The 26629-nt window shown below is 46.3% G+C and overlaps 1 protein-coding gene across 1 annotated transcript in view; it reads right to left on the bottom strand.

Moving 5' to 3' along the window:
- LOC136646006 (guanine nucleotide exchange factor DBS-like) overlaps nt 1–26629 on the bottom strand; it is a 221996-nt gene that overhangs the window by 157747 nt on the left and 37620 nt on the right. The window contains exon 2 of the mRNA XM_066622524.1: nt 5523–5606. Coding sequence (XP_066478621.1) covers nt 5523–5606 — 84 coding nt within the window. The remainder of the gene's footprint in view (nt 1–5522; nt 5607–26629) is intronic.

Raw genomic sequence — 26629 nt, 5'->3', positions numbered from 1 at the left:
TGTAAAAGGAATGCAGGAATGGGAATCTTTGGGGAAATTAATTGTAATTTTGTATAAGCTTGTTGTCGGCAACCTTCAGTCTCAAAAGACTCTGGTATCGCGCTCTGAATGGTGGTTCTGGAACAGCGTCTAGTGTGGCTGAAAAGGCCAATTCGGGAGTGACAATCCCTTCCACACTGGGAGCAAGTGCAGTCTGTCCCTGGTCTGTCTCCCTGGCTATGGGCCTTCCTTCTTTGCCTCTTTGCCTCAGTCTGTTGGCCAAGTGTCTCTTCAAACTGGGAAAGGCCATGCTGCACAGCCTGCCTCCAAGCGGGCCGCTCAGAGGCCAGGGTTTCCCACCTGTTGAGGTCCACTCCTAAGGCCTTCAGATCCCTCTTGCAGATATCCTTGTATCGCAGCTGTGGTCTACCTATAGGGTGCTTTCCCTGCATGTGTTCTCCATAGAGGAGATCCTTTGGGATCCGGCCATCATCCATTCTCACGACATGACCGAGCTAACGCAGGCGTCTCTGTTTCAACAGTGCATACATGCTAGGGATTCCAGCACGTTCCAGGACTGTGTTGTTAGGAACTATGTCCTGCCAGGTGATGCCGAGAATGCGTTGGAGGCAGCGCATGTGGAAAGTGTTCAGTTTCCTCTCCTGTTGTGAGCAGAGTCCATGACTCGCTGCAGTACAGAAGTGTACTTAGGACGCAAGCTCTGTAGACCTGGATTTAATAGATAATCTATACCCCTCTCAAACTGTGGGACAGGAGGCACTAAGTGCCTTGCGAGCTAATTTCAGGTAGGTCGCATAGCACATAGCTCAGCGCCATTAAAAATACAAAGCTGAAAATACAGGTACAGAGCTGCCGGGCGGGGTGGGCGCCCGGTGGGAGAGAGGCCTGGTGCTTTGCCCTGAATAGGTGGGAAGATGGGACGCTAGAAAGGGGGGAGGGCTGTGTAGTTGGAGAAGGATCCAAGTCTGCATTCTGCAAGTCTCCAGTATTCAAACCCTACAAGAAAACCCAACCCTTTATAGCTGCCTCTGTGGAACTGCTTTCTTGTAGCAGAATGAAATGAGGTAGTAGCTCAGAGGTAGGCACATGCTTTGCATGCAGAAGGTCCCAAGATAAATCCCTGGCAGCTCCTTCCGGCAGGGCTGGGAAAGACCCAGTCTGCAACCCTGGAGAGTCACTGACTGTCAGTGCAGCCAATAATGGGCTAGACAGACCAATGGTCTGACTCCATGGAAGGATACTTCGTATGTTCAAAGAACATGAATATTTTGGTAAAAATTCAGCTCTAGTTACAACTGGATGCTTTACATGGTAGAACAGAACATATAACTGCATGCCTTCCTCCCACCTACCCTTTAGCAATTCCCTTCCATCTAGTTTTTGTGCTACGCCAGGTTCGACATGTGGAAAGCTTCTATACACACATTATTTTAGGCATCTTAGGGTGCAATCCTAACCCCTTATGTCAGTACTTTCCAGCAGTAGCAAAGCGGTGCCAATGGGATGTGTGCTGCATCCTGCAGTTGGGTGTCACTCACGGAGGCCTCCTCAAAGTAAGGGAAGGTTTGTTCCCTTACCTCAGAGCTACATTGCCCTTATGTCAGTGCTGGAAAGCACTGACATAAGGGGTTAGGATTGTGCCCTTCGTCTTAAAAAAAAAAAAAAAAGCAAAATGCCACCAGTTCTTTCAGAACAAACGGAGGCAATAGATTGAAATAATCAGAGTTGGAAGGAACCTGAAAGGTCATCTAGTCTCCAGTGAGGAAGAATCTCTCTGTTCCACTGCCAAACTACCTTTAACCTCAATGATTTCTCCCTGATGAAATAATAGTCCTTTGTTCTGTGTGTGTTTTTAAAGATGTTTCTTTCTTTCATTAAAGTAGAGAGGGCACTAAGTTGACTTCAAAGACATGGTAAAAGCAAGTCTTTAGCAAACTAAGGAAGTGAGATTCCCCTGAATATCCTTGGTGACCATTTGTCTTGCAAATACCTGATGCATATAATGGGATCAGTCATAGATGCAGGTTTCAAACAACACAGTCCTGGAACGAGCTGGAATCCCTAGCATGTATGCACTGCTGAAACAGAGATGCCTGCATTGGCTCAGTCATGTTGTGAGAATGGATGATGGCCGGATCCCAAAGGATCTCCTCTATGGAGAACTCGTGCAAGGAAAGCGCCCTACAGGTAGACCACAGCTGCGATACAAAGACATCTTCAAAAGAGATCTGAAGGCCTTAGGAGTGGACCTCAACAGGTGGGAAACGCTGGCCTCTGAGCGGCCCGCTTGGAGGCAGGCTGTGCAGCATGGCCTTTCCCAGTTTGAAGAGACACTTGGCCAACAGACTGAGGCTAAGAGGCAAAGAAGGAAGGCCCCTAGCCAGGGAGACAGACCAGGGACAGACTGCACTTGCTCCCAGTGTGGAAGGGATTGTCACTCCCGAATCGGCCTTTTCAGCCACACTAGACGCTGTTCCAGAACCACCTTTCAGAGCACGATACTATAGTCTTCCGAGACTGAAGGTTGCCAACATAGATGCAGGTAGCATACAGGCCTCCTTTGTACACGGCAGGGACATAATTATAAGTCATCACAGACCCTGATGAAACGGAAAGCTGGTGGACAGCAATTCCCTTTTTTCACGGGCATATTTTTATGATCTATCAAAGCATCAGTGACAGCCTTTGCTGTGGCTTTAGTAAGGGCACATGCCTTCCTATTACACCTTTTTCACACAATGAAGGCCTTGCCCACATTACATATTTATATCAGTTTTATGCCATGTGTTAACTGTTACAGCTTGAGAACTGTAGTTGGTGAGGATTATTTTCCCATCCAGTTGTTTGAGTTTGGATAACACACAGAGCTGCGGGTTTGTTTAAAATCAAAAGCAGGAGCTTTCAATCTCTTCCTCAGATGCACAAAGGATGAGCATTAAAGGAGTAAGGGAAGACAGACGGCAAGATGGGCACAGTGCCTAGACATTAGTAACTGGCACCCATATCCCTGCTTTTACAGGGAAAGCTGGGAAGGAATTAGGGAATAGTAGTTTTTGCCACTATCACCTACAGCTAGAGAGTCTGGACAGAAGGAGGCTGCCTTGCAGAAAACTTCTTCCCAGGTTAATAAGAAGCCCCAAAATACAAGAAGCCCCCTCAAAATCAGACAGTAGGAAAATGGGGTGGTCCAAAAGACATGGCAACCTGCTTTGTCTTAAGTAAACAGAGACCAGTAAAGGGAAAGAAAATACCAGAAGTTTCTTAAAAGACAATAAGAATATAAAAGCAATGGAGGTAAATGGCAATGGTAAACACAAGGCACTGATATCCAAAAAGGGGGAGATGGCAAGGGTGTTAGAATGCAAGTGGCAAAACCAAACAAAACAAAACCTGATGTGACTCCTCTGGGGATTTTGCCTACCCAACTTACTCACACTGTTTCAGGTTCTTGGTCTTCATACTCTTTAGCAGGATGGGTGGACATGCTCCTATGGAGCATCAGATGCTCCTGACATTTTACCTGGGCAAAATGTGCAAAAGGATGTACATGATCCTGCGGTTTATATCCTGTGGGCATTAACACAATTTAAACTGCAAGGTTGGATACTTGGGATCCCTTGAATTTCCCACACCTGGATATCTGGTGGACTTCACCATCGAATGAGCTGCCTCAAAGTTAAGTCCCCTTTTCTTACTGAGCAGCAGAGGAAGAAAAAGACGCTTAAACAGTAAACAAGAACAAAATAGGGCAAACGTAGCTATGGTCTTTGAATAACTCAACAACGCCTTCAGGATGCTGAGTCATCTAAGAAGCCCCTGAAGAGGACCTGAACAGGTGAACAATAGACAGGGGGGAAAAACAATTTGGGATTTTCATCACAAGAGGGGAAGAGAAATGCGCAAGGCCATAACCCTCCCACGCTCATTTGCAATAATCTAACAGCCCAGTCCAATCCTGTGTGGTGAGTCAGGAGCGCAAGTGCAGGCTATATACGTACATGGGGTATTTTGAACCTGCACCTGCGATTCCGCGTTGGCCCATGCAGGTGGATCAGGCCTTGGGATTCGGCTGAACCCACCCCTCCTGGACCTGATCCACTCATCCCCAACCCTGCTCAGTACCCTCCCCAATCTACTTGCTCCAGCGGGCCTCTATCACTCTGCCAGTGCTAGCAAGAAGGCTCTGGCCTTCCCACTGGCACACCTGGGCCTTGCACTGCCACAAAGCGCTTTACAGAACTTTTACAGCAGTGCACACTGGCAGAAAGCGTGTTCTGCTGGCACAGATCCTCAACAGGATTGGGCCGTAAATGTGGTTGTATCAGAGGTTGGCCAGATCTGGCACTGGTTAAGAGCCTACACCCATCAGAAGGCTAACCCAGCCAGGAACACTTGTTTCTTCAGTACTGGCGGCAGCATTGTTGTCCCCAAGAGGGCACTGTGAGGGACACAGAGCAGGGTTTTGTTCCAGGGTCCCCAGCTGCCTGATGCCAGCACTGATTTAAACTGTAGTTTACATCAGAGGTCCCCAAACTAGAACCATTGGATCACATCTGGCCCACCAAAACATTTTGACCCACTTAGATCCACTGAGACCAATGACATTATAATTATGTGTACTCCAATCTTTTTCTCCCCCCACCTGCCAACATGTACCTTCGCCCTTCTGCTGAATGAAGTGACTGCTGGGCTGGGTTGCTCTTGCTGAGAGGTCAAGAGACAGAAAGCACAATTCTACTGAGAAGTAAGTTCTATTAGAACCAGTGGGGCTTACTCCCAGAGAAGTGTGGCTTGGATTGCAGTCAGAAACAGCAAATAGCCCCTCGGATGCTCATACTCTGCAAATATTTTTTTTTTTCAATTGTGAAAATTCTTAAGAGTGATGCACACAGTGTATATATTATTTTCTATAATTGACCTGCTCCATTCCACTATTAGAGCAAGACTGATTGATGCAACCCTGGAGCTGAAAATTAGGGGATCCCTGATTTAAATTATTGTCTGAGAGCCCAATCCTATGCCTGCCTACTCTGAGATAAGTCCCATTATAGACAATGGGGCTTACTCCCAGGGAAGTGTGGATAGGATTGCAGCCTGAGGCTGCCCAGTAACTGAGAGCTGAACTTCAAGACAGGCATAAGAAATATGGCTTGTCTCAAAAGAAGTCTGGGCATGCACTGAAACTCCTTCCATGAACATTCAGAAATTATGCTAATTTCCCCTTCAAACTACAGCCCCCAGCACTGCTCTGGAGGATCCCATTAAAAGGGGAAGGGAACCCTCAAAAGGTCCAGTATAAAGCATATGTGTGGAAAGATGGGAATGATTCTGCACTGGAGATCAGAGGCTTGGATCTCAGTCTACCAGGCAGCACCTGGGAGGTCCATGGCTCTTTTGAGCCTCTGGAAACCTGGCAGCCCTAAAGAGCACTTGGTAGTCAAAGGAGGGCCTTCGTACCTTTAACAGGGAAATTAAGTGGGTGAGTTATACCCAATATAATGCAATTGAATCCCAATCCTTACCTGACAAGATGGCAAATTGCCGGTGAAGCTGCTCGATGATATCCACGGCAACGAGAGGCCTGATTTCCTGTTGCATGATTTCATCTGCGCAGGGAGGGAGAGAGATGGAGAGAATTAGAGAGATCTCCAATCATTTAACTGTGAAGCTCTCCTGCAGATCTCCACCAGGACACAGTCACACAAAGGAGCTACTCAGATGCCAAGAGTTGATTTACCCTGGTCATTGGCTCTCATCTTGTCACATGACTCTTCTCATGGTCAAGAGACTCTCACTGTGTTGTTTACAGCAAAGTCCCATCTCCAGTCCGGCTACTTTAAGTATTGTCTTTGTGTGTTTGCAGAAACAGGCTTTTCATTAAACTGATCTTCTCTAAAACGGATCAGTCTGCTGGGGGCAACTCACTTCCAATAGCCAACTTCAAGGTCTTTACTTAGATCCTGCATCAGGGCTCCTAGACAAAGCACCTTTTCAGTTCTTTAAAACTGCATTATCAATTTTTTGTCATGCTGGTAGGCATGACCTCACCCATGTAACAAGTGGGTCATTCTTTACAAAATTTAGAAGAAAACAGTGCTGATATCTCTCTCTTACTGAGCATCCAAAAAGTAGAGTGCATTCAAAAAAGTGGAGTGCATCCAAAAAGTGGAGTGGTCCTCTGCAGGGGCCAAGGAAGGTGAGATGTTCTCCATATCTCCTCCCATATTATATTAATTTTATGAATTAACTGCTCACTGTCTCCTTAAGGTCAACCCAGCTTCCAGATTCCCTTTTCTTAGGGGAAGTCCTGCTAAAGCCCTATGTTTCAAGACCTGCCAGTGAGCTGTTTCTAATAAATAAATCACTTGGATTACCCAAACCTGCATGGAGTCTGAATGTACGTATAAGCAGCACACTTCCCAAAATGCATCTCTACTAATCCACAAGACAGAAGCATGGGTCAAGCACAATGTTGATCCATGGTTTAGCAACATGAAAATGAGCTGCAGTGAGTCTTGGGCTCATAAGCCTCCTCTTTTTGTGCACAAGAGCAGAGGACAGAAAGATTCTTCCACCTTCACCTTTTAACCACTGATTTGGATCAAAAGAATGGCACAGGGGGAGGATTAAATATATACACAAAGAGAGCCCATGTTTTACTTAAGAGCAGAATCACCTGCAACTGCTTTAATGGAGAAAAGTCAGGAACTCTGATTACAGATGATGTCCCATCCTGTGTTAACATCTGTTTTGGCCCTCCGAGGGAGATGGCTGTAGAAAGTCTTGAGTTTCAGAATCGTTTTGTTGTTTCAAGAAATTAAGCAATTGTTATTTCATGAAGCCTCCTCTTTACTTACAGGCATTTGGCCCATCCATTTTCTGGTTTCAAATGTCCACTCCCTGGGTTTTGAATTTGAATTCTGGATTATCTGTTATAATCTGCTGTTTCCTGGTATTTTGATGTTTAATAATCCTTACCAGCCCTTCTCCCACTCCTTTGGAGTCATTGTGCGTGGCCTCCCTGGCTTTGTAAAGCTTTTGGAGGTTGAAAACCAGAAGTTAATATTTTCTGTCCCCAGAAGGTGTTCTGAGGGCCAGGGAAGCCCTTAGGGGGTGGCCCTCTTATCAGCATGATGATATCAAAGCGCTGAGTGCCATGGAGGGCCTGCTGGGGGGAGTAGATGGTGGCACAGCACCACCCCTAAGCCTGGCACCTGGGGCATTTGCACCCCTTGCCTCCCCAGGTATGCCACTGGGGTTTTTGTAGATCTTGCTAGAACATTCAAATAAATGACTCACTATCACTTATCCAAACTATACATTAAAAGCTCAAAAGGCAGCTCTCTCTCTCTCTCTCTCTCTCTGATTCAGTCCCACCTGGACTAAAGGGGATGACAGCACTTTAGAGCAGTACTGTAAGGATTACTGAGACACTGTAATATGAGAAGGGTATTAAGCACTGAGGGAAAAACCATGTCCTTCGCCCCATCCTCCTCCTCCAGGCTCAAGTTCATATAGCCAGGCATTTTGCTAGTTTTGCTACTCTTAACTAGGATTAAGCCCACATAATCCTTATCCCTGGCTGAAACCAAGCCAAAAGTATATGCAACTTGTATTAGTCTTCTCTCATCCTCTCTTCCCTTTGTTTTCTGCGGCACTGTCCACCTTTGGATTGCAAACTGTTTGGGACAGGGATCTGTCCTTTGCTGGCATAACTCTGCAAAGCGCCATGTCTGTGGATGATGCACTATATTAAATGATGTGCATTCCGGTCCATGTGCAAACTTCTGCCTTCCTTATTTCTCATCATGACAGCTGAAAGCAGGTGGCTACATAAAGGAGGCATCACCCTCTCTCTCTGACAAGCTCATTTACATTTCCCCAGTTGTGAATTTGTCCTACTATCCCACTCACCATATGACTGCAGAGAAAATCTGGGTCATTTAACACGGACAATCTTCTTCTGTGGCTGGATTATCATAATGCGGGCAGGAATTAACTGAGACCCCGGGGAGTGCAGGGAGGGATGATGCAAGGTGCCGTGATTTGTGGGCTTCAGTGTGATCTGTCAAGAACAGCACACTAAGGCCAAGCGTAAATCACAGCCTGCATACACAAGAGCACATTTGATGAATCCACAAACGTTATGTCAGTCGAATGATGGACTCAAGAACTGCTGAACGTGCGTTCAGCTGCACTAAATCTGGACTGCCAGCAGGCTTTTTGATTGTATTCGTTTATTTGAGGGCTGCTATTCTTGCCAGAAAGCACTCAAAGTGATGAGCATCAGCTAAAAGCACAAACCAGATAAAATAGCAACATTTTAATAAATCATTAAAAATGCCACAGTAGTAAAAAATGAGCAGTGCACAAACAAACCGAAACAAAACCAGAATGCAAACACATCAGCAGGAGCTCCCCAAACCTTTCGGAGAAAGGAAGGCTCTTCCCCAATAGGGAATACTAACCACAGAGGGGACCAGGTAGCCTTTCCTTTGCCATGGAGCCCCAGAAAACGGGTATGACTGCCAAGGATGCCCTCTGGCCCTCTGCAGTTTGCTACAATAAGCAAAGGAACGTGAAGTGTCTCCAGAAGATTTAGTGCCAGAGGACCACCTCATGGAGAAAACAAGTATGCAGGACTCAAGACCTTTAGTTGTTTAGTCCTGCCACCAGCTTCTGGCTATCTGCCAGAGAGACTGAGCTTCTTTGTCTGGCGGGCTGCTGGGGATTGGCATTGTCTCCCTGGCCCACCCACTATGCTGGTTTCCTTCCCTTCTCCCTATTCAATTATCTTCCATGGTCTCTTCTGAGCTTTCCTCTCTTTCTCTTCCCTCAATATGCAATCCCCTCACTCCTTCTCCAGGTGTGACATTGCTTTCTCTCCCTCTCCTCCACACTCTATCAGCTTTCTACTCAACCCTTATCTTGTCTCCCCACTTCCTCTTATCTCGTTCCCACTTTCAGCCCAGCCCATGCCCAGAAAGGCCATCAGCTGCTTGGCAGCACTCAAAGTCTGGGTGCTGAGGAAATCATCGAACCACGAGACTAAAGGCCCCCCTCTCGTCCAGCCATGCACCACAGCTCCAGTCAACCATAAGGATTCACACCTGTGTCCTGACAAATACATCATCAGCTGCATCAAGTAAGAAATCTGACTGTTGCCGTTCACACCAGCAAGGAGAGGGATACAAAGAACTTTGCTCAAGCCTCAACTCAGAATACAATCCCAGTTAAAAATTAGTCCTCAGCCAGATTCTGTCTGAACCCACATTCTTACCACAACAATTTGTTCTTATGAATGGACTCTGTGAGCAAACATAATATGATAAAAATTATAAAAGTTATTCTACCTTTCAGGTAGAATAAACGGAGGGCCCAATCCTTTCCAACGTTCCAGCAGTGAGGCAGCTATGCCCATGGGAGGTAGTGTGTGCTGCATTCTTTGGTGGGGGGCAGGTACAGAGGACTCCTGTAGGGGAACATTTGTCCTCTACCTTAGGCTGCACTGAGGCTGCACCAGAGCTTGAAAGTTGGATACAGGGATGGGATGATTTGGACACAAGTAGCGAAAACACACATTTTTAGTGACTTGTACGAACTTGAGTCATACATGTCAAAAACATGGACACTGACTTGTGACTCGGGGGTGTTACCCTAAAAATGAAAAGACGCAAAAAGACTCGAGTCAAAACTCGCTTCTGTGTGCTTGCAACTCTGTTTTGTGTGCTTGATGCTTGCTTTTTTTGCCACTTCCACAGCTTGACTCGCTTTTTGAAAAGACTTGGACTCTAAAAATGCCTCTGAATGAGTCGCAATAGCCCTCATTATGACTTGTTTACTACTCGAGTTGGGGGAGAGAGACTTGGGACTAAAGACTCGACGAAGTGGCTTTGGCACATTCCTGGTGGGATAGGATTGGGCCCTCAATACATTTAGGGGAGTTACACTCATGCAAAATGAATATATTTCATCAGATCCAACCAGACCTCATTTTTAGGTGTACAGCTAAGATTTTTCAATGTGTAATGTGTGAACGTGACCACTGTCTTACAGAGGTACTCATCACAGAGTGAGGATTGGCTGCAGCTCCTGGTTACATGCATAATTCTTTGCAAAGCCAGGCTTGTGACGAGATAATGTGTGAAATGGCCATATTTACTGCATTAATATGCTATACAACCTTTTTCTAAGGAGCTAGCGTGGTGTACATGGTTCAGTCTCTCCCCATTTATCCAATAATCAGTTAGGCTAAGAGATAGTGACTGGCCCAGTGTCACCACTAGCATTATTTGAAATGAACTTATTGAGTAATGCAATAAAAAAAAACTGCTTCTATTTAAAAAATGCAATTACTACCTCCATCTGTTTGATATCACTTTTCTCTGATTCTCTTAAAACCGAAGCTGCAGTGATACCATCTAATCCCTTGGGGAAAGATCTCTACAGCAGGGCTTCCAAATCCCCTACTCAAAATGAACTTAAACACATTATCATTTAATTCATCTCTCCCCCCCCCCCCATGTCATTGTGGAAAAAAGATTCAGGTTGTGGAGGAGTAGAAGCAGGTAAATGACTGGGATGAGGAGCATTTGTTCAAACTAACCGAAAGGATCAGTCATCAGCATGCTGCTTAATAAAGCACCAACCTTTAAACCTGCTCAGAAACAGATGAGCAACAGACACAGGACACAGAATGAAAGGGGGACTATGAAGGCACTGCAGTCTTTACAGGGGGAAATTACAGGACAATGAGCAGGTGCAGATGTAACCTGACGTGAGTCTTGTGTCCTATGAGTCATGAGTCCTATGACTGCAAAGGACTGAACTACAATTGATTTTCAGAGCTGCAACAGATACAAATCTCTTTTGGTTGTTGACAATGTTCCCTCTAATTTTGGGGATGTGCATGGATCTCTACTGTGGTTGCATGAGGGTAGCTTCAGAGTGCTTGTTGATGACATCATCATTGCCGAGCTCCGGATAGCTGAAAGGGAAGCTATGTGGGGCTTTGATTTCAGCTGCACAGCCATGCAGCTTAAGGGAAGGCTGGCTGTTGGCCTATTCAAAAATCTACATTAAGTGATCCTTCATTTCTTCCCTGGAGTTGGAAGATGTGATCCATTAGCTATTCAACTCCTTTCTATTCAACCTTCCTTTCTTTTGAACTTTAATTTTATGCGTCACTCACAGGGCACACCTGCTAGTCACAGTGCTACAAATGCAGCCACTATCCTGTGAAATCCTTCACTGCATATGAGTGCGCAATGGGGGTAACTAAACTTGACAGGGCAGATCCAAATCACCTACTTAAAAAAAGTAGCAAAAATTGGATTGGGACCATGCTGTTGGGGGGTTAACCCTTTCCCCATACCATTTTCCTGATTAGAATCCCCCCAGCTGCTATTTACTGCATGAGAAAATACGTAATTTTTGTAATTCATGTAAGTTTCTCCCACAGCACAAGTAGCAAATTTTGAGCAGAGACAATTTCAACAGCATAGAGAGGAAACAGCATAGAGGGGAAAGCTTGTCTGTAATCCCCCAGGCCCCCAGTCCTGATCTATTTCATTCCACAGTTGCTATAATATTTTTAAAGACCTTGGGAAGATCCTGAGTTTTTTCTGTGATGGGGCTACCAAACCTCTTCCTTGGGAATTTTGCTCCTTCCTCAATAATCTGGTCTTCTGCCACCATATGAAGATTGTGTTTTAAGAGAGCCTAATAGTTCTTGTTGTTAGTTTAAATTGCTGCCTTTATACATAATTGATTTATCTGGTGTGCTCCCTGGGGCATTTGGTGGGCTGCTGTGAGATACAGGAAGCTGGACTAGATGGGTCTATGGCCTGATCCAGTGGGGCTGTTCTTATGTTCTTATGATTTGTATGCACAGTACTTTTAAGGTTATTAATTATTATTATTATTATTGTTGTTGTTGTTGTTGTTGTTGTTGTTGTTGTTAGCTTACTGGGGTTTCTTGATGTTTATGCTAGCCACCTTGAATACCTCCATTGCTGGAGATGAATAGGCAGGGAAGACATATACGCATACAAACAAAACACCACTCTCCCACTATGCATCTCCCACTGTTGGCCCTATGATGGCTCACACTTGCTCAAAAACAGCAGTGCAACTGGAATTTTTGCTGGCAACCTCCTCCTCCAGTTCAAATGACCAGTCAAAGTAGTAAGAGACCGGGAAGGTCTGTAAAATTCTAGCTGGTTGGCAAGTGAAGAGGAGGAGGAGGAGGAGAAGAAATATTCTCTTCTTCCATGAGAATTCTCTTCTTCTCTTCTCTTCTCCCTATGAGAGTTTTCCCACCCACCTTCCGAAGGTTAAAATCCCATGTAGGTTCCGCAGTTCATATAAGGATCCCAGTAAGGGGTAGGGTTAGAGCTCCCATGCAATGGGACCTGTCAAGGACCTGATCCAGACTGAGGGGTGAGCAAACTGTTAATGGGGGTGCAGGAGCAAGCATATGAGAGCCAATGACATGGTTAAATTTGTATTTGGCTTATAGGAAAGAGGCCAGCCCTCCCAGAGGCATAACTTGGGTGCAGCCCAAGGGCATGTGCCCTAAGCACTACGCCACGGGGTGCATGAATGCCCCCGGGATCCGCCCAGTCACCTTCGAGTTCTCCTTGAGGGTGGGATGCTGCTGGCCTTGCATGCCCTGTTCCAGCTTCTATGAAGGTTCTACAGAAGCCAGAATGGGGCACACAAAGCCAGTAGCTCCTCGCCCTCTGGGGAGAACCCAGAAGTGACATTATGACGTCATTGCTCCAGGAGCTGGGGCGAAGCATAGGCCTCTGCCTCCCACAGTCTTGTTTTTCTCCTTGCCTGGCTCTGGGGGCAGAGAGACCAATGCCAGTCCCCCTGAAGCCGCTGCACGCCAGTAAAATGTGGCATGGTCTCCTCTACCCTACACATCCCCTCCTAACTAAACTCATGTATATGCTAATGCCCCCAAATGAGTGTCAAGAAGACGACCTGCTGGAGAGAAAAGCTGAACTGTCCCTAGCAGACGGACACATTCATGCCTTATTGCTTCACGACAGACCAGCTGAGGCAACCAGCCACAGCAAAGCACTGGGAGAGCTTTGTTTTGAATCTGACTTGGTGCAACAAGGGCCTGGCGGGCTTTCCTTGGCTCCTCTGGGAAAAGCTGCACTTAACTTTGCCCCGCCAATAGCTAAACAACCCATGATTGTGGCAAGCCTGTGCCTTTAAACATGGGCTGTCCAAATTGCCCTTAAAGCATGGGGGAAATGGGCATTCATTCATTCATTCATTCATTCATTCAACCAGAATGATTTCTATCCCATTTTGCCGCCCATACTGGTCTTCAAGCAGCTCTCCTCCTCCCGCTTCCTGAATTGGAAAAGGAAGAGGGCCAGTGCAGTATGCAGGAGAGGAGAGTGTGGCCTAGAGGGTTTCTTTTCTGATGCAGACCATGGGAGCCTGAGAGGCATACAGGCTGGCATACTATGTGGGAAGGGAGGCAACATTTGGCCTGCCACCTCAGGTGCCAAGGAGTCTTCTGCTGGCCCTGTGTGCATTGAGAAAAAATACCTTATTTGTCATGTCACAATGAATGCTTGTCTTGCCTACTGTAAAGAGGATACAGGACAGTATACCAAATAACTGTATCAGAATCTGTGTGGCAGTCAGGGACGTGGGGTGGGGGGGCAGGGAAGGCAGATGAGGCAGAGCCTCCCCACCGGAGTTCTTCTAAAAGCACCGCCGCCATGTGAGGCACACAAGCACTCCCAACCCCTGTGCACAGCATGTGGGTTGTGAGTGCTTGGATACCGCACACAGTGGTGGCACTTTTCAAAGGACTCCGGTGGGGAGGCTCTGCCTCAACTGCCTCTCCTGCTTTCCCACCAGAGTGACCAGACATCCTCTTTTTTTCCAGGACATGTCCTCTTTTTAAGCCTCAGGTCCTGGAAAAGAACTTAAATGTCCTCCTTTGCTTTGTGAGCAGGCCCCTACAGGTCATGCATAGCCATCTTGTAATTAATAAATTCTATGTAATATAGTTTTAAATTTGATAATAAGGAATATACTGTCTAATCACATGAAGTCAAAATACGAGTGTATTTAGCTTTCGTTTTGTCATGTCCTACATTTTTCTCGGATGCCTACATTTTGGGGTGCCGTGTCCTCTTTTGCGTTTATGACATCTGGTCACCCTGCTCCCCACCCACCGCACGTCCCTGATGGCTGCACAGTCTCAGTCACACAAGTTCAGTATTCATACAGGCAGAGAGAGGGGCAAATCATTCTGCAATTCCAGGAGCAGGAAGTGTGTTGCATGGAAAACATATTTGTTCTTGGAGAAGCAAAAGACAAAGGAGAAACAACATAAAATGAAACCAACTGCAGCAGTCTGGATGTGCCCTTAGTCTGGGAACAAAGAACATGCAGAATGAGATGGAGAGGAAAAAATCCTTTGTTGACCCATGGAAGATGTCACCTCCTAATTCCCCTTTGGCTTCAACTACCAGGGCAGAGAAATGAATGACCTTCAGTTTCACAGTCATTGCTCGATTCACATCACAGTGAGTTTCAGGATTGCTGACACAAGGGAGGAAAAATTTACTAGAAAGACACTCCATCTGGAGGACACAACACTTTCTAATCCAAGACACAGTGCAGTCTTGTGAACTGCCAGCCATGGACAAACAGTCCAGTGTTGTCATTGGGGTCTGCGGGGTAAGCAAGGATCAAGTAGGAAGCCCTGGCCACATGGCAACCACCATAGTCAACAAGACATAAACATGCAAATTGACACTTTTTGGCCCTCTTCCAGGGAGTCTCTTTGTTCAGCCTGTGCTTTGTAAATTGAGGGTATCAGAACTGATGCAAGACTGAGAAAGACATTTTTGTCTTCTATTCTGGGTGAGTTTGATATTCATTTTTTTTTTTTTAAGAGAGATTTCTGACAAGTTGCACTGGTGCTCTGAATAGGTTGATGTGTGTCCAAATGATGGCAGACCTTGGGAAATTTCGTTAAAGCAGGTTGAAAAAAATCAGACACAAAGACAGAGGATAAAACTAGAGACTGTGGCTGCATCCATAATGACACAGGAAACCCAGGATTAGGACTGCAGTTCTCTTTTGACTAATTAGCACCCCCCTTGCATTTGGACTTGCTTCAAAGTCAGGGAAGCAGCACACTGTACTTGCAGAGAGTGTTTAACCCCTTCCTTTCTCTAACCCCTCCCCAAGCGTAAATCCCTCTCTGGAGTTCCACTTTACCCTTGGAGTGGGTGCGAAGAGGACAGGTCTGACTATTGTTCTTTTCTCATTCACTTGGTGAAGGTAATGCAGTGGTGTCGCTAAGGAGGTGCAGGGGTGTGGGCCGCACTGTGTGATGCACATGGGGGGGGGGTTTGCAACCACTACTGGCCAAAAAAAAATTTTTAACCTTGGTATTTTCGAATACCATCAAGTGATGGTGTGATTTCATGCAGAATGTAATGAAACAAACCGTGTTGAAATATCTCTATTCTGTCAAAAGTTATAGCCAAAAATCCGGCAGGGGCAGGGAAACGGTACATCAGCACACCCACCACCCGAGATGTTGCCCTGCCCACTGCATTGGAGGAGGTCCAACATAGGGGTGACATGCTGGCCTCCTACCCCAGGTGATGAAAACCCCAGTGATGCCACTGGCTAATGGTGGGTGGAGGATTAACATTGTGGAGGGGAAGGGCATGGGAAGAAAGGGTTAAACATTCTCTCCCAGAGCACCACTGCCCTGAGCTTCAAAGACGGCTCAGTGGGGCTGCTAATCATTCAAAGGAAAGGGGGATCCCAAACACTGAAGGTACTATCAGTAGCATAGCAAACAGGGGGCTTCCGGACTGTTTGACCCCGATGACCCTTCTCCTAGTAAACCAGGGTCAAGATCACTGACTGTGGTCTGGGTCATAACAAACTAATTTGGATTGATGGACTTGTTGATAAGATCAGTAAAAATAATCTGATTGTCTGTCTGTAATAATCTGCAATTTCTAAGGAATTGTAGAGGAAAACCTCGTTTTCCATGTAGAATCATGGATTCTCTTTGTTGGAGCCAAGTGAAGAAAACATAAAAATCACCTTTAAAACAGTTACTTGGGACCAAAACAGCACTCAGGATTTTAATCAGTTTATAAAACAAGGGCCCTTTGAGTGTGATCCAACAAAACCTTTGGCAATTTTTCTAGAAACCCTGCACTGAAGTTTCTCATCTCAGTTGCTCATTGGGAACTGGACAGTTTTGCCCTCTTCTTGTGAGCTTTCTAGACTCACTTGGTTGGCCAGTTTGTGAAGTAGTAGATGGACCTGAACTAGATGGACCTTTGTTCTAATCAAGCAGCAGGGCTCTTCTTGTGTTCTCTACAGACCAAAATCCTCCTGGCTCTGGGAATTAGATGTTCCTAGAAAGCCAATCCTCTGCCACTGCACTCCCTCAGGTCTGGACTGAGAAAAGCCCACAAGCTACTGGCTATTTCTGTAGACTGCCTGCCGCCCTCTCTGCTCCATTACTTTGCCACCTCACCAGCCACTGGGGGCTAATTTTTAAAATGTTCCTTTTACTTTCTTGCTGCGGTTGTTTCAGAAATATACATAATGCTTATAATTTTCCCATTCATTTATGCATTGTTTTATGGCTGTTTTACATCCAGTTCTTGATCACACTGGAAAGGGATATGAACATTTCAATAAATAATTATCAGTATGAATTACACCAGGTAGCCCAGTGTGCTCTTTTACACACTGGAAGGCCCAGTTTCTGGAGGCCCAGAAACTCTTGTTGCAAAGATGCAGAGAAAAGGTGCATTGCAGAGGTGTAAAACAAGGGGGGGGGGACTTCCTGTAGTTGCAATTTCGGTTCATAGAGGAAAAGAAACCTGTACCCTGCTTGTAAGTGAACTGGGATGTCGTTCCTGCAATGGAGGGGGAGCTTCAATAACGTCTAGTTTGCCTGTTCTGCAGAGCTCTGAGACAGGGGAAATGTGACCCAGATTGTATTGTGGACAGAAGCTCATGTAATAGCTTGGCTATTTTTTTTAATCACAAGGAAAATCCTTTGCCTGGAATGCTGCATCTGGATCATTTGATCAGGCTTCTCACACAGAGCCTCAGCAGCTATCCTGTTGGTCTGGGGAAGGGGGAAAAGAGAGGAGGCAGTGGCGTAGCTACAGGGGATGCAAAGCACTAAGTTTTGCAGGGAGTCTCACCACAGTGTGCAAGGGCCAGGCCCCTCCCCTTCAACAACAACAACAACAGTATTTATATACTGCTTTTCAACAAAAAGTTCACAAAGCAGTTTACAGAGAAAATCAAATGCTTCAGAGCCATTGCCAGGAGCAAAACAGAGGTGAATGCCTCCAAAGGGGAGGGGGTAAGGCCACTTGCACACCACAGTGAGGCTCCCTGCAAAATTTAGTGTTCTGCACCCCCTCTAGCTATGCCACTGAAAGAAGGAGAATCTCTCTAGAAAAGAACTCTGCCAAGGGGAGTTTTTAGTGGGCTTTATTTTGCAATTTCCTCTTAGCTGCCTATATCTGGATGCTTGAACCAGGAAGATTTCCTGCTGTGTTACTACTGAGCCTGCTATGAAAATAAGGATTACCAGGTAACAAAAAGACCATTTAAAAGGATGAAAGAGTTGATACATGATGTTGCTCATCTTTCTCCTCCTCCCCATCAGTACTGAAATTACAGTGGAGGAAGAGGGGTCTTTAATGAAATCCACAAGGCTCACTCCTGACTCCCAATGGTAGCAAAATCATGGCCTCTCTGTAGCCTTCTCAAAAGCTAAGGAAGTCAACATAAAGGATCAGGGAGCCAGGGACCCACTGTAATTCAAGCATTGCCCCCCCCCAGCCCTTTTCTCTTTTATCTCATGCCTCTTAAACTGTAAGTAAGCCATTATTTGAAACTGAAGCTGCCTTGAGTGTTTTGGCAAAAAGGCAATATATAAAAGCACTCAATAATAAATAACTTATAAAATGGGAGAAGTATATTATATGCAAATCTGCCAATGGGTAATAGCACTTCGTATTTCTGGTTTTCCAAAAAGACTATAATGGAAACTAATAAGAAGTATTACACATTAGAAGATCCCACATGATCAAAAGACCATGTAATTCACATCAGTGAATGATGCTCCATAACCAAATGCCAGGTGCACTCAAAAGGGATGCCAACAAGTCACACATTTCAGCATATACTGGTTTGGAAGTATTTATGCCAGAGTGGTTGGCATGTTTCCTGGCACACTCCACCACCAACTTTGCCAAGTTTTGCCATGTTTTGCTTAACATGCAAAAACCCAACATGCAAGTTAAGCCATCATATGATGAGTTTCATCACCCCTATTGGCAACCTCCACTGATATGGGTCGGGAGTAGGGAACACCTGGGAAGTGAGTGGATGGCAGTGGCAGTGAGTAGGGGCAGCTGGTAGTAACAGTGGGGAGGACGAACTGGCACACCAAGAGGAGCACCGAAAGAAATGGCCACCGAGCATGACTTTCCTGAGGCCTTCACCTGGTTGCTCCTGTTCACATGGCGAGCAGTAGTGTAGCTGGGGGTGTGTGGCAAAACAGTAAGTATTGCAGGTGCCGCTACACGCCATGTAAGCAGCCTCTCCCACTCTCAGTTGGAGCCATTCTGGGCCGCAACGGCAGCATGCAGGAGCCGATCTAACCAAACGGCATCTCCTACATGTTGCCGTTGCTGCCCGGAATGACTCCAACAACAAGTGGGGGGGCCACTTAAATGGTGTGTTGTGGTGCCTCCAGTACTTACTGTTCCACCCCCCCCCCCAAGATACACTACTGATGGTGAGCTCCACGAGATGATATAGTTGGAAGTAGAAAATTTACCACAGGGTATTGATCCCATGGCACTACCTCTTCTTCATTAAGCCTCACAGTATTCCATTCAACAGATGACTCAATTCTGTCAAATGAATTGTGGATGCAAAAAGGATGCCCTCTATTTTCAGTCATTACTCAGAAGCCTTTAGCAAACAGGGAGGTCTTTTTGTTTTGAGAGATTAAACTAGAAAATAGCTTCCACAATTTTCTTTTAATTTAAAGAACCTTTTTCTTTTGAAAGTTGAGCCCTTCCCCCTTGGCCAACAACAGTTGCAGCCATGCAGTGATGTTGGCAGTTTTGGGGGAAGCCCCAGGCAAGGAACCCTCAGTGGGTCCCCTAGGAAAGATGTGGCCATCTCCCCTGTTACATGCCCAACCCTCTCCACCACCATAGGGAACCATATGCCCACTGAAAGAGCCACCCTACTCCCGCTACAGATACCTCAGTGATGGTGGAGATCTTCTCACCATGCTTGGTGTGAGAGACTGACCATGCCCTGTGCAAACTCAGTGATGTGCAGAAAACTCAGTATCTCTTGCTCGTTGAGCCAAACAGTCTGAGCCAAAACAGCACAAGTTTCTCTAACTGCCTCTGATCTTCCCATGAACCTGGAATAAAGGGCCTGATCCAGTGACATAGCTAGAGAGGGTACAAAGCACAAAGTTTTGCAGGGAGCTTCACTGCAGTGTGCAAGTGGACCCTCCCTCTCCCCTGTCAGAGCCAGGCATACACCTCCATTTTGCTCCCCCGCCCAGATTGGTTCTGAAAGGAAGGGGCCATTTGCAAGCTGTGGTGAGACTCCCTGCAAAACTTTGTGCTTTGCACCCCTCTAGCTATGCCACTGGCCTGATGTCTCATTTTGCTCCAGATGTTAGAGAATACCAGAAGCAGCACAGCTTCCAAAGCCTGGCAGAAAGTCAAAGAAAGACTTAGCCTCAAAAGTTTTCTATGTGCCAACAATGTTTGAGGAGGCAGAATTGATCCTCGCTTTTTGCAGGACACTCAAAATGTATTCAGTGTTGCCAAGTGCTCACAGATTCCAGAGATATTCCATAAAGTGGAGCGAACAAGCCTGCCTCCCATCCAATTCCTTTGGCATGTATAGTGTGCTTGGAAGAGGTCTTGCACTTTTCAACAGGATCATGGAAAGGAACTTACTCTGCCGGCTGACCTGTTTATGAGCACAAAAGAGCAGAACCATTGGCACTGTGGTGGACTCTCTGCCCATCTTTCAGCCCCAGCAAATACCCAACCTTGCTGATATTTGGCTTTAGGCATGAAGCCATCCATGCCCGTGAATTGTTTATGGGTTGCTGCTGTACTTTTTCGTCTGTTCAGGGTTTGCTCTCACAGTTCACATGCCAGCTGCTGAATTGGTTTTGGCTTAGCATATGCTTTTGTGGAAAGAAAGCTGCTTTGGTCACTTTTTCCAAATCTAACCACTTACAGTGAAAGACTTTTCCAGTGTCTGGGCTGACTCTCTCTGTGTGCACATGTGTGTGTTTTAGGAAATTCATTTTTTAAAGGTTCAAGGTATCTAGAAAAAAAAAAAAAGTGAGATGAAATGTGATTTTTTTTTCACTTATTCTTCGATGTACACAGTGGTGGAGCTCAAGGGGTCTGCAGCACTAAGTTTGCAGGGAGCATCACCACAGTGTGCAAGTGGCCCCTCCCCTTCCATTCCAGACAGGGGGAGCAAAACAGAGGTGAATGCCTGCCTCCCAAGGGTAGGAGAGGGGCTACTTGCATGCTGAAGTGAGACTCCCTGCAAAACTTAGTGCTTTGCACCCCCTCTAGATACACCACTGGATCAGGCCCTTCATTCCAGGCTCAACTGTAATTCCCCATTCCTCCCTGCAAGTCATAGTCCACCAGCCAAGTGTATGAACAAAGGTCCAACTGACAGTACTAGGCCACTAAGGCTTTGCATCCCATCAATGATGGGGCTGAGCAGCAACACTATTGATGTTAATAGAAGGGCAAAACCAGTGGTGGTTCAGGCTGTTGATCACACTGCTCTTTTTATTTATTAGTTTGATTGGCTCTTCAGAAGCTTGATAAAGGTCCTGGGTTTCTTAGTATCGGCAACCTTCAGTCTCGAAAGACTATGGTATCGCGCTCTGAAAGGTGGTTCTGGCACAGCGTCTAGTGTGGCTGAAAAGGCCAATCCAAGAGTGACAATCCCTTCCACACTGGGAGCAAGTGCAGTCTGTCCCTGGTCTGTCTCCCTGGCTATGGGCCTTCCTTCTTTGCCTCTTAGCCTCAGACTGTTGGCAAAGTGTCTCTTCAAACTGGGAAACTGGGTTTCTTACCTACTTGGGAATGCCTTGGTACAGTCCTGGGGGGGGGGGGTAAAAACTTCAGAATCCTGATGAAGAAACATATGATGACACTAGCAGATTAGCTAGTGAAGGAGGGAGGGGACACTTCCACACCATGGTGAGACTCCCAGCAAAACTGAGTGCTTTGCACACCCTCTAGCTACACTACTGGATGACACTTTTCTCATCCAAAACTCCCCCATCTGTGAAAAGCTAAGATGGCAGGACATAATGTTCTAACCTCTCTTCATTGTTTCATTCATCTGAGTGGGCAATGTTGTTTCGTTACATTTCTTAAAATTGATTGAATGCTGTATTTCATGACCACCACAAAACTGCATCTGGGGAACACATTGCCTTCTTCAAGAGCTTCTGAACTTTTTAAAAATTAAAACATATAAATGAATATATGCAAGCCCAGTATTCCCCCGTTCAATGTCCAAATTCTAGCTATGGGCCTGTTTCTTATTTAAATTTCTAACACTTCTACTCTGTCCTATTCAGCCCCATTCAAGTGAGCGTTATAACAAGCCACGCATGCATTATGACCAATGATGTGTACGAAAAACATGAATTGGGAACTGGAATATTGCTACTTGTGTCATAAGCATCTTTCCACCCTGCTCCCTCTCACTTGGCACTGAAACCGCATCTAGTTTGAAAAGGTGAACACAATCAGCCTCATGAAAGACACTGGGAGCTGTCTAAACTGTAACATTCTCTTTGCATGGGCTAGATTAAGAACATAAGAACAGCCCCACTGGATCAGGCCATAGGCCCATCTAGTCCAGCTTCCTGTATCTCACAGCGGCCCACCAAATACCCCAGGTAGCACACAAGATAACAAGAGACCTCATCCTGGTGCCCTCCCTTGCATCTGACATAGCCCATTTCTAAAATCAGGAGGTTGCACATACACATCATGGCTTGTAACCCGTAATGGATTTTTCCTCCAGAAACTTGTCCAATCCCCTTTTAAAGGCGTCCAGGCCAGACGCCATCACCACATCCTGTGGCAAGGAGTTCCACAGACCAACCACACACTGATTAAAAGCATTAAAAACACACAAGATTAAAAGATGCAAGCCAGGGACACAGCGGCAACTGTGCTGTTGACTGTATTACAGCACTATCTGGCCCCTGAAAGACCAAAAAAAATAAACTCACCCCATACCCTTACTGCAGAGGTTCTCAAACTTTTTAGCACTGGGACCTACTTTTTAGAACGTAAATCTATCAGGACCCACTGGAATTGACGTCATTAACCTGGAAGTGACATCATCAAGCAGAAACATTTCTAACACCCCCATATCAAATTAAGTAAGTAAATTAAAAGTTTACAATAAGTGTAAGTTTAAAAAAGTTTTTAAAATAAAAAAGAACCCTCCTAAGCCTCCCAAGCAGTTGCTGATCTGTTTAAAAAAAAATTCCACAACCATCCCAAAGGCTATCCACACTTACCTGGGAGTAAGCCCCATTTTCTATCATGACTAAAAGCATATACATAGTAGCCTGTTAGAAGTACAGATCTCTAACATTTCCCCAAATGCTATCATATACCATGGTAGCATCAAGTCTAATACACATTGAAATGAATGGGGACCCACCTGAAATTGGCTTGTGACCCACCTAGTGGGTGCTGACAAACAGTTTGAGAAACACTGCCTTACTGCATTCTTTAATGTTGCCGAGGGGGGGAAATAAATTATTTTACCATCTTGCCCAGAATCACAGCAATATAAAGAATGCTGACAACCTCAAAGAATTCCCTTCTTGAAATATGGGATATTACACTCCGCTGATGCTAGCATTTCTGGCCCATCCATTAAAGAATTCCTGGTGAATTCATCCTTCTTATATGGATAAAACACTCACAATCTAAAATGGCAAAGTATTTAGTAGTTAGACAACAAAATTGCAAATAGTTATGTGCCCTGCCATAAGAAAGGAATGCAACATACCAATACAAAACCAAAAGAACAAAGAAAACCCCTGAAGACAGCTTACAGAAAGATTTGTACTTACAATGTTCCCCTAAAGACATCCGACATTCTGATTTTACATCTCTCTTGCTTACTTATTATCAGGTTTCACTGACAACAGGGAGTAACTCCTATTGGACTCATCTCAACAGTAAACATGCATTTAGGCATGATTTTTATATACATAAAAATTGCTCATTTCAGTATCCTATCACACCATATGCATGCAAAGAGTCAGAGATGTAACTAGGAGCCTGGTGCGTGAGGCAGAGATGTCATCATGTCACATGACATTGTGATATCATTTCTGGGTTCTCCCTGGAGGAGGTGGTGCTGGTGGTTTCATGCCTCCCCTTCCTTCTCCTGGATCAGCATCTCCTCCTCCAGGGAGAACCTGGAAGTGACTGCCTTGCTACATGTTTTATCCCCTTGGCAAAGCACCTGGGGCAGGTGCCCCTCAGGCTCCACCCTAGTTACACCTGTGAACATAAGAACATTTCTTGAGCCTTGCTGGATCAGGCCCAAGGCTCATCTAGTCCAGCTTCCTGTATCTCACAGTGGCCCACCAGATGCCTGAGATATAGGCTGATGATATAGGCTAAAGATATAGGCTGATGGGTTCTGAGCTGTCTGTGACAGATCAGGAGAGAGATCTTGGGGTGGTGGTGGACAGGTCGATGAAAGTGTCGACCCAGTGTGTGGTGGCAGTGAAGAAGGCCAATTCTATACTTGGGATCATTAGGAAAGGTATTGAGAACAAAACGGCTAGCATTATAATGCCGTTGTACAAATTGATGGTAAGGCCACACCTGGAGTATTGTGTCCAGTTCTGGTCACCGCATCTCAAAAAAGACATAGTGGAAATGGAAAAGGTGCAAAAGACAGCAACTAAGCTGATTACGGGGCTGGGGCACTTTCCTTATGAGGAAAGGCTACGGCGTTTGGGCCTCTTCAGCCTAGAAAAGAGATGCCTGAGGGGGGACATGATTGAGACATACAAAATTATGCAGGGGATGGACAGAGTGGATAGGGAGATGCTCTTAACACTCTCACTTAATACCAGAACCAGGGGACATCCACTAAAACTGAGTGTTGGGCGGGTTCGGACAGACAAAAGAAAATATTACTTTACTCAGCGTGTGGTTGGTCTGTGGAACTCCTTGCCACAGGATGAGGTGCTGGTGTCTAGCCTAGACGCCTTTAAAAGGGGATTGGACAAGTTTCTGGAGGAAAAATCCATTATGGGGTACAAGCCATGATGTGTATGCGCAACCTCCTGATTTTAGAAATGGGTTATGTCAGATGTGTGCTCCCTGGGGCATTTGGTGGGCCGCTGTGAGATACAGGAAGCTGGACTAGATGGGCCTATGGCCTGATCCAGTGGAGCTGTTCTTATGTTCTTATGAGGGAGCACACAAGACAACAAGAGACCTGCATCCTGGTGCCCTCCCCTGCATCTGGCATTCAGAGACAGCCTACGTCTAAAATCAGAAGGCTATACATACCCATCACGGCTTATAACGGCTCTATGATGGACTTTCCTCCAGAAATCTGTCCAAGCCCCTTTTAAAGGCATCTAGACCAGAAACTACCACCAAGTCCTGTGGCAAGGAGTTACACTGACTAATTACACACTAGGGAAATAAATATTTTCTTTGGTCTGTTCTCTGCAAAGAGTGACTCCCTGGTAAAGCATGCTTAAGATTGCTGCCTGAGTATGGCATGGACTCCTGCTCTCTCATGAGAATTATCTCCACTATTAGCAGAACTAAAATGAATGATAGTGTGTCTTAGGAATGACAGAGGGGATGAAAGAGCCCTGAATTCGCAGTGTTGCCAGCAGCTTCTTTTATCTTACTCCTTTGGCATTGAAACACCAGGAAAGCAAGCAGCAGGCTCTATCCCCATCAATCTCCTCAAATCACACTGAGATGCAGAGATGGGATGTTTATGCCCTATCAGGAATCAAGACAACCATCCCCCCCACCACCACTGCCCAGTAGCGACCCCATTCCTTCTCTCCACAGTACATCTTTTGATTGGAAGAAAGCAGAGTTAGTCAGAACAGTAGAAATCAGGGAAGGGGGAGCAAAAGCAGGGATGGGTGATTAACGGGGGGGGGAGTCCCCCCAAGTGGCTGCCAGGTGATCACACCAGACAGAGAGCCTGCCCCCTTGCAGAGCCCATGCAGCCACCTGAAGCACAACTAGGAGGGGGGCAAAGCAGTAAGTCTTGCAGGGAGCACTAAGTCTAAGTGACATAGCTAGAGCACTAAGGGCACGATCCTAACCAGGTCTACCTAGAAGTAAGTTCTATTTTATTCAGTGGGGCTTACTCTCAGGAAAGTGTGGTTAGAATTGCAGCCTCTTACGGGGGCACGAAGTCTTAAGTGGCGCAAAGCTCGAGCAAAGCACTAAGTCTTGCAGCGAGCAGTAAGTCTAAGTGGCGTAGCTAAAGGGGGCAAAGCACTAAGTCTTGCAGGGAGCACTAAATCTAAGTGGCGTAGCTAGAAGGGGGCGAAGCACTAAGTCTAATTCGCCTCCGTTTTGCACCCCCGCCCGGAATGGCTCCGAAGGGGAGGCTCCCTGCAAGTGCTTCGCCCCCCCTCTAGCTACGCCACTGAACCTTTCCAAACTTGGGGAGCATCCAACCCCAGGCGGGCACCGCCAGCCCCGCATCCCTTCGGCCCAGAAGCCCACCTGTGAGCCTAATCAGATCCGGCTCTCTGCCCGGCTGCATCCTCCTCGCCGCCACCATCGTCGCGCACCCGCCCCGGCCAGCGCTGATGGTGTCTGGCCGGCTGGCTGGCTGGCTCTCCGCCGGAGAGGCGGAGGGAGGGGAAGGCGGCGGCGGCAGCATCTCTCTTCCTTGGGGAGGGCTGGGCTCGCCTCTGCTCCGGTCGAGCTGCCCCCCTTCCCAGCAATGGGCGTCTGCACACCCCCACCAACTCGCCTGGGGGTGGCTGTCAAGATGGCTTTGGGGATACTTGGCAGGTTGAAAGAGAGACCCCCCCAGCCAGCGGTCCCCCCCCCCGAATGCTTGCTTTCTGAGACCACAGCACCTCACCTGTAAGAAGGACCTGCTTGCAGAAAAAGCCCACCCTGCCTGATCCACTAGGTCAGTGTGGTTCCCAAACTTCGTAGCACTGGGACCCACTTTTTCAAATGACGTACTCCATGGGGGCCCACCTAGCTTTAAAAGCCATTGCTGCCCAACGTTGCATATACGCAACAGGGGTCAAATGTGTACACCTGTGGGCTGGCTGGGCAGAAATGGGTAAAAAAAAGTCTAAACTAAAAAAAGACCAGACTAAAAGGCTAAAAAAGTCTAGGCTTTTAAAGTTTTGTTTTACCAGCTGCTCAAGCCTGATTTTATCTTTTTTACCATGGTTTGGGGGGGGGGGGTGGACCGCCTTTGGAAGCATTTGTTGAGTTTTGTGTTGATT

This window comes from Tiliqua scincoides, chromosome 3 (genome assembly GCF_035046505.1).
Source record: "Tiliqua scincoides isolate rTilSci1 chromosome 3, rTilSci1.hap2, whole genome shotgun sequence".
In the NCBI taxonomy this organism is placed as follows: domain Eukaryota; kingdom Metazoa; phylum Chordata; class Lepidosauria; order Squamata; family Scincidae; genus Tiliqua; species Tiliqua scincoides.
Note: the sequence above shows the minus strand (reverse complement) of the source record. Positions and strands in the feature narration are given on the sequence as shown.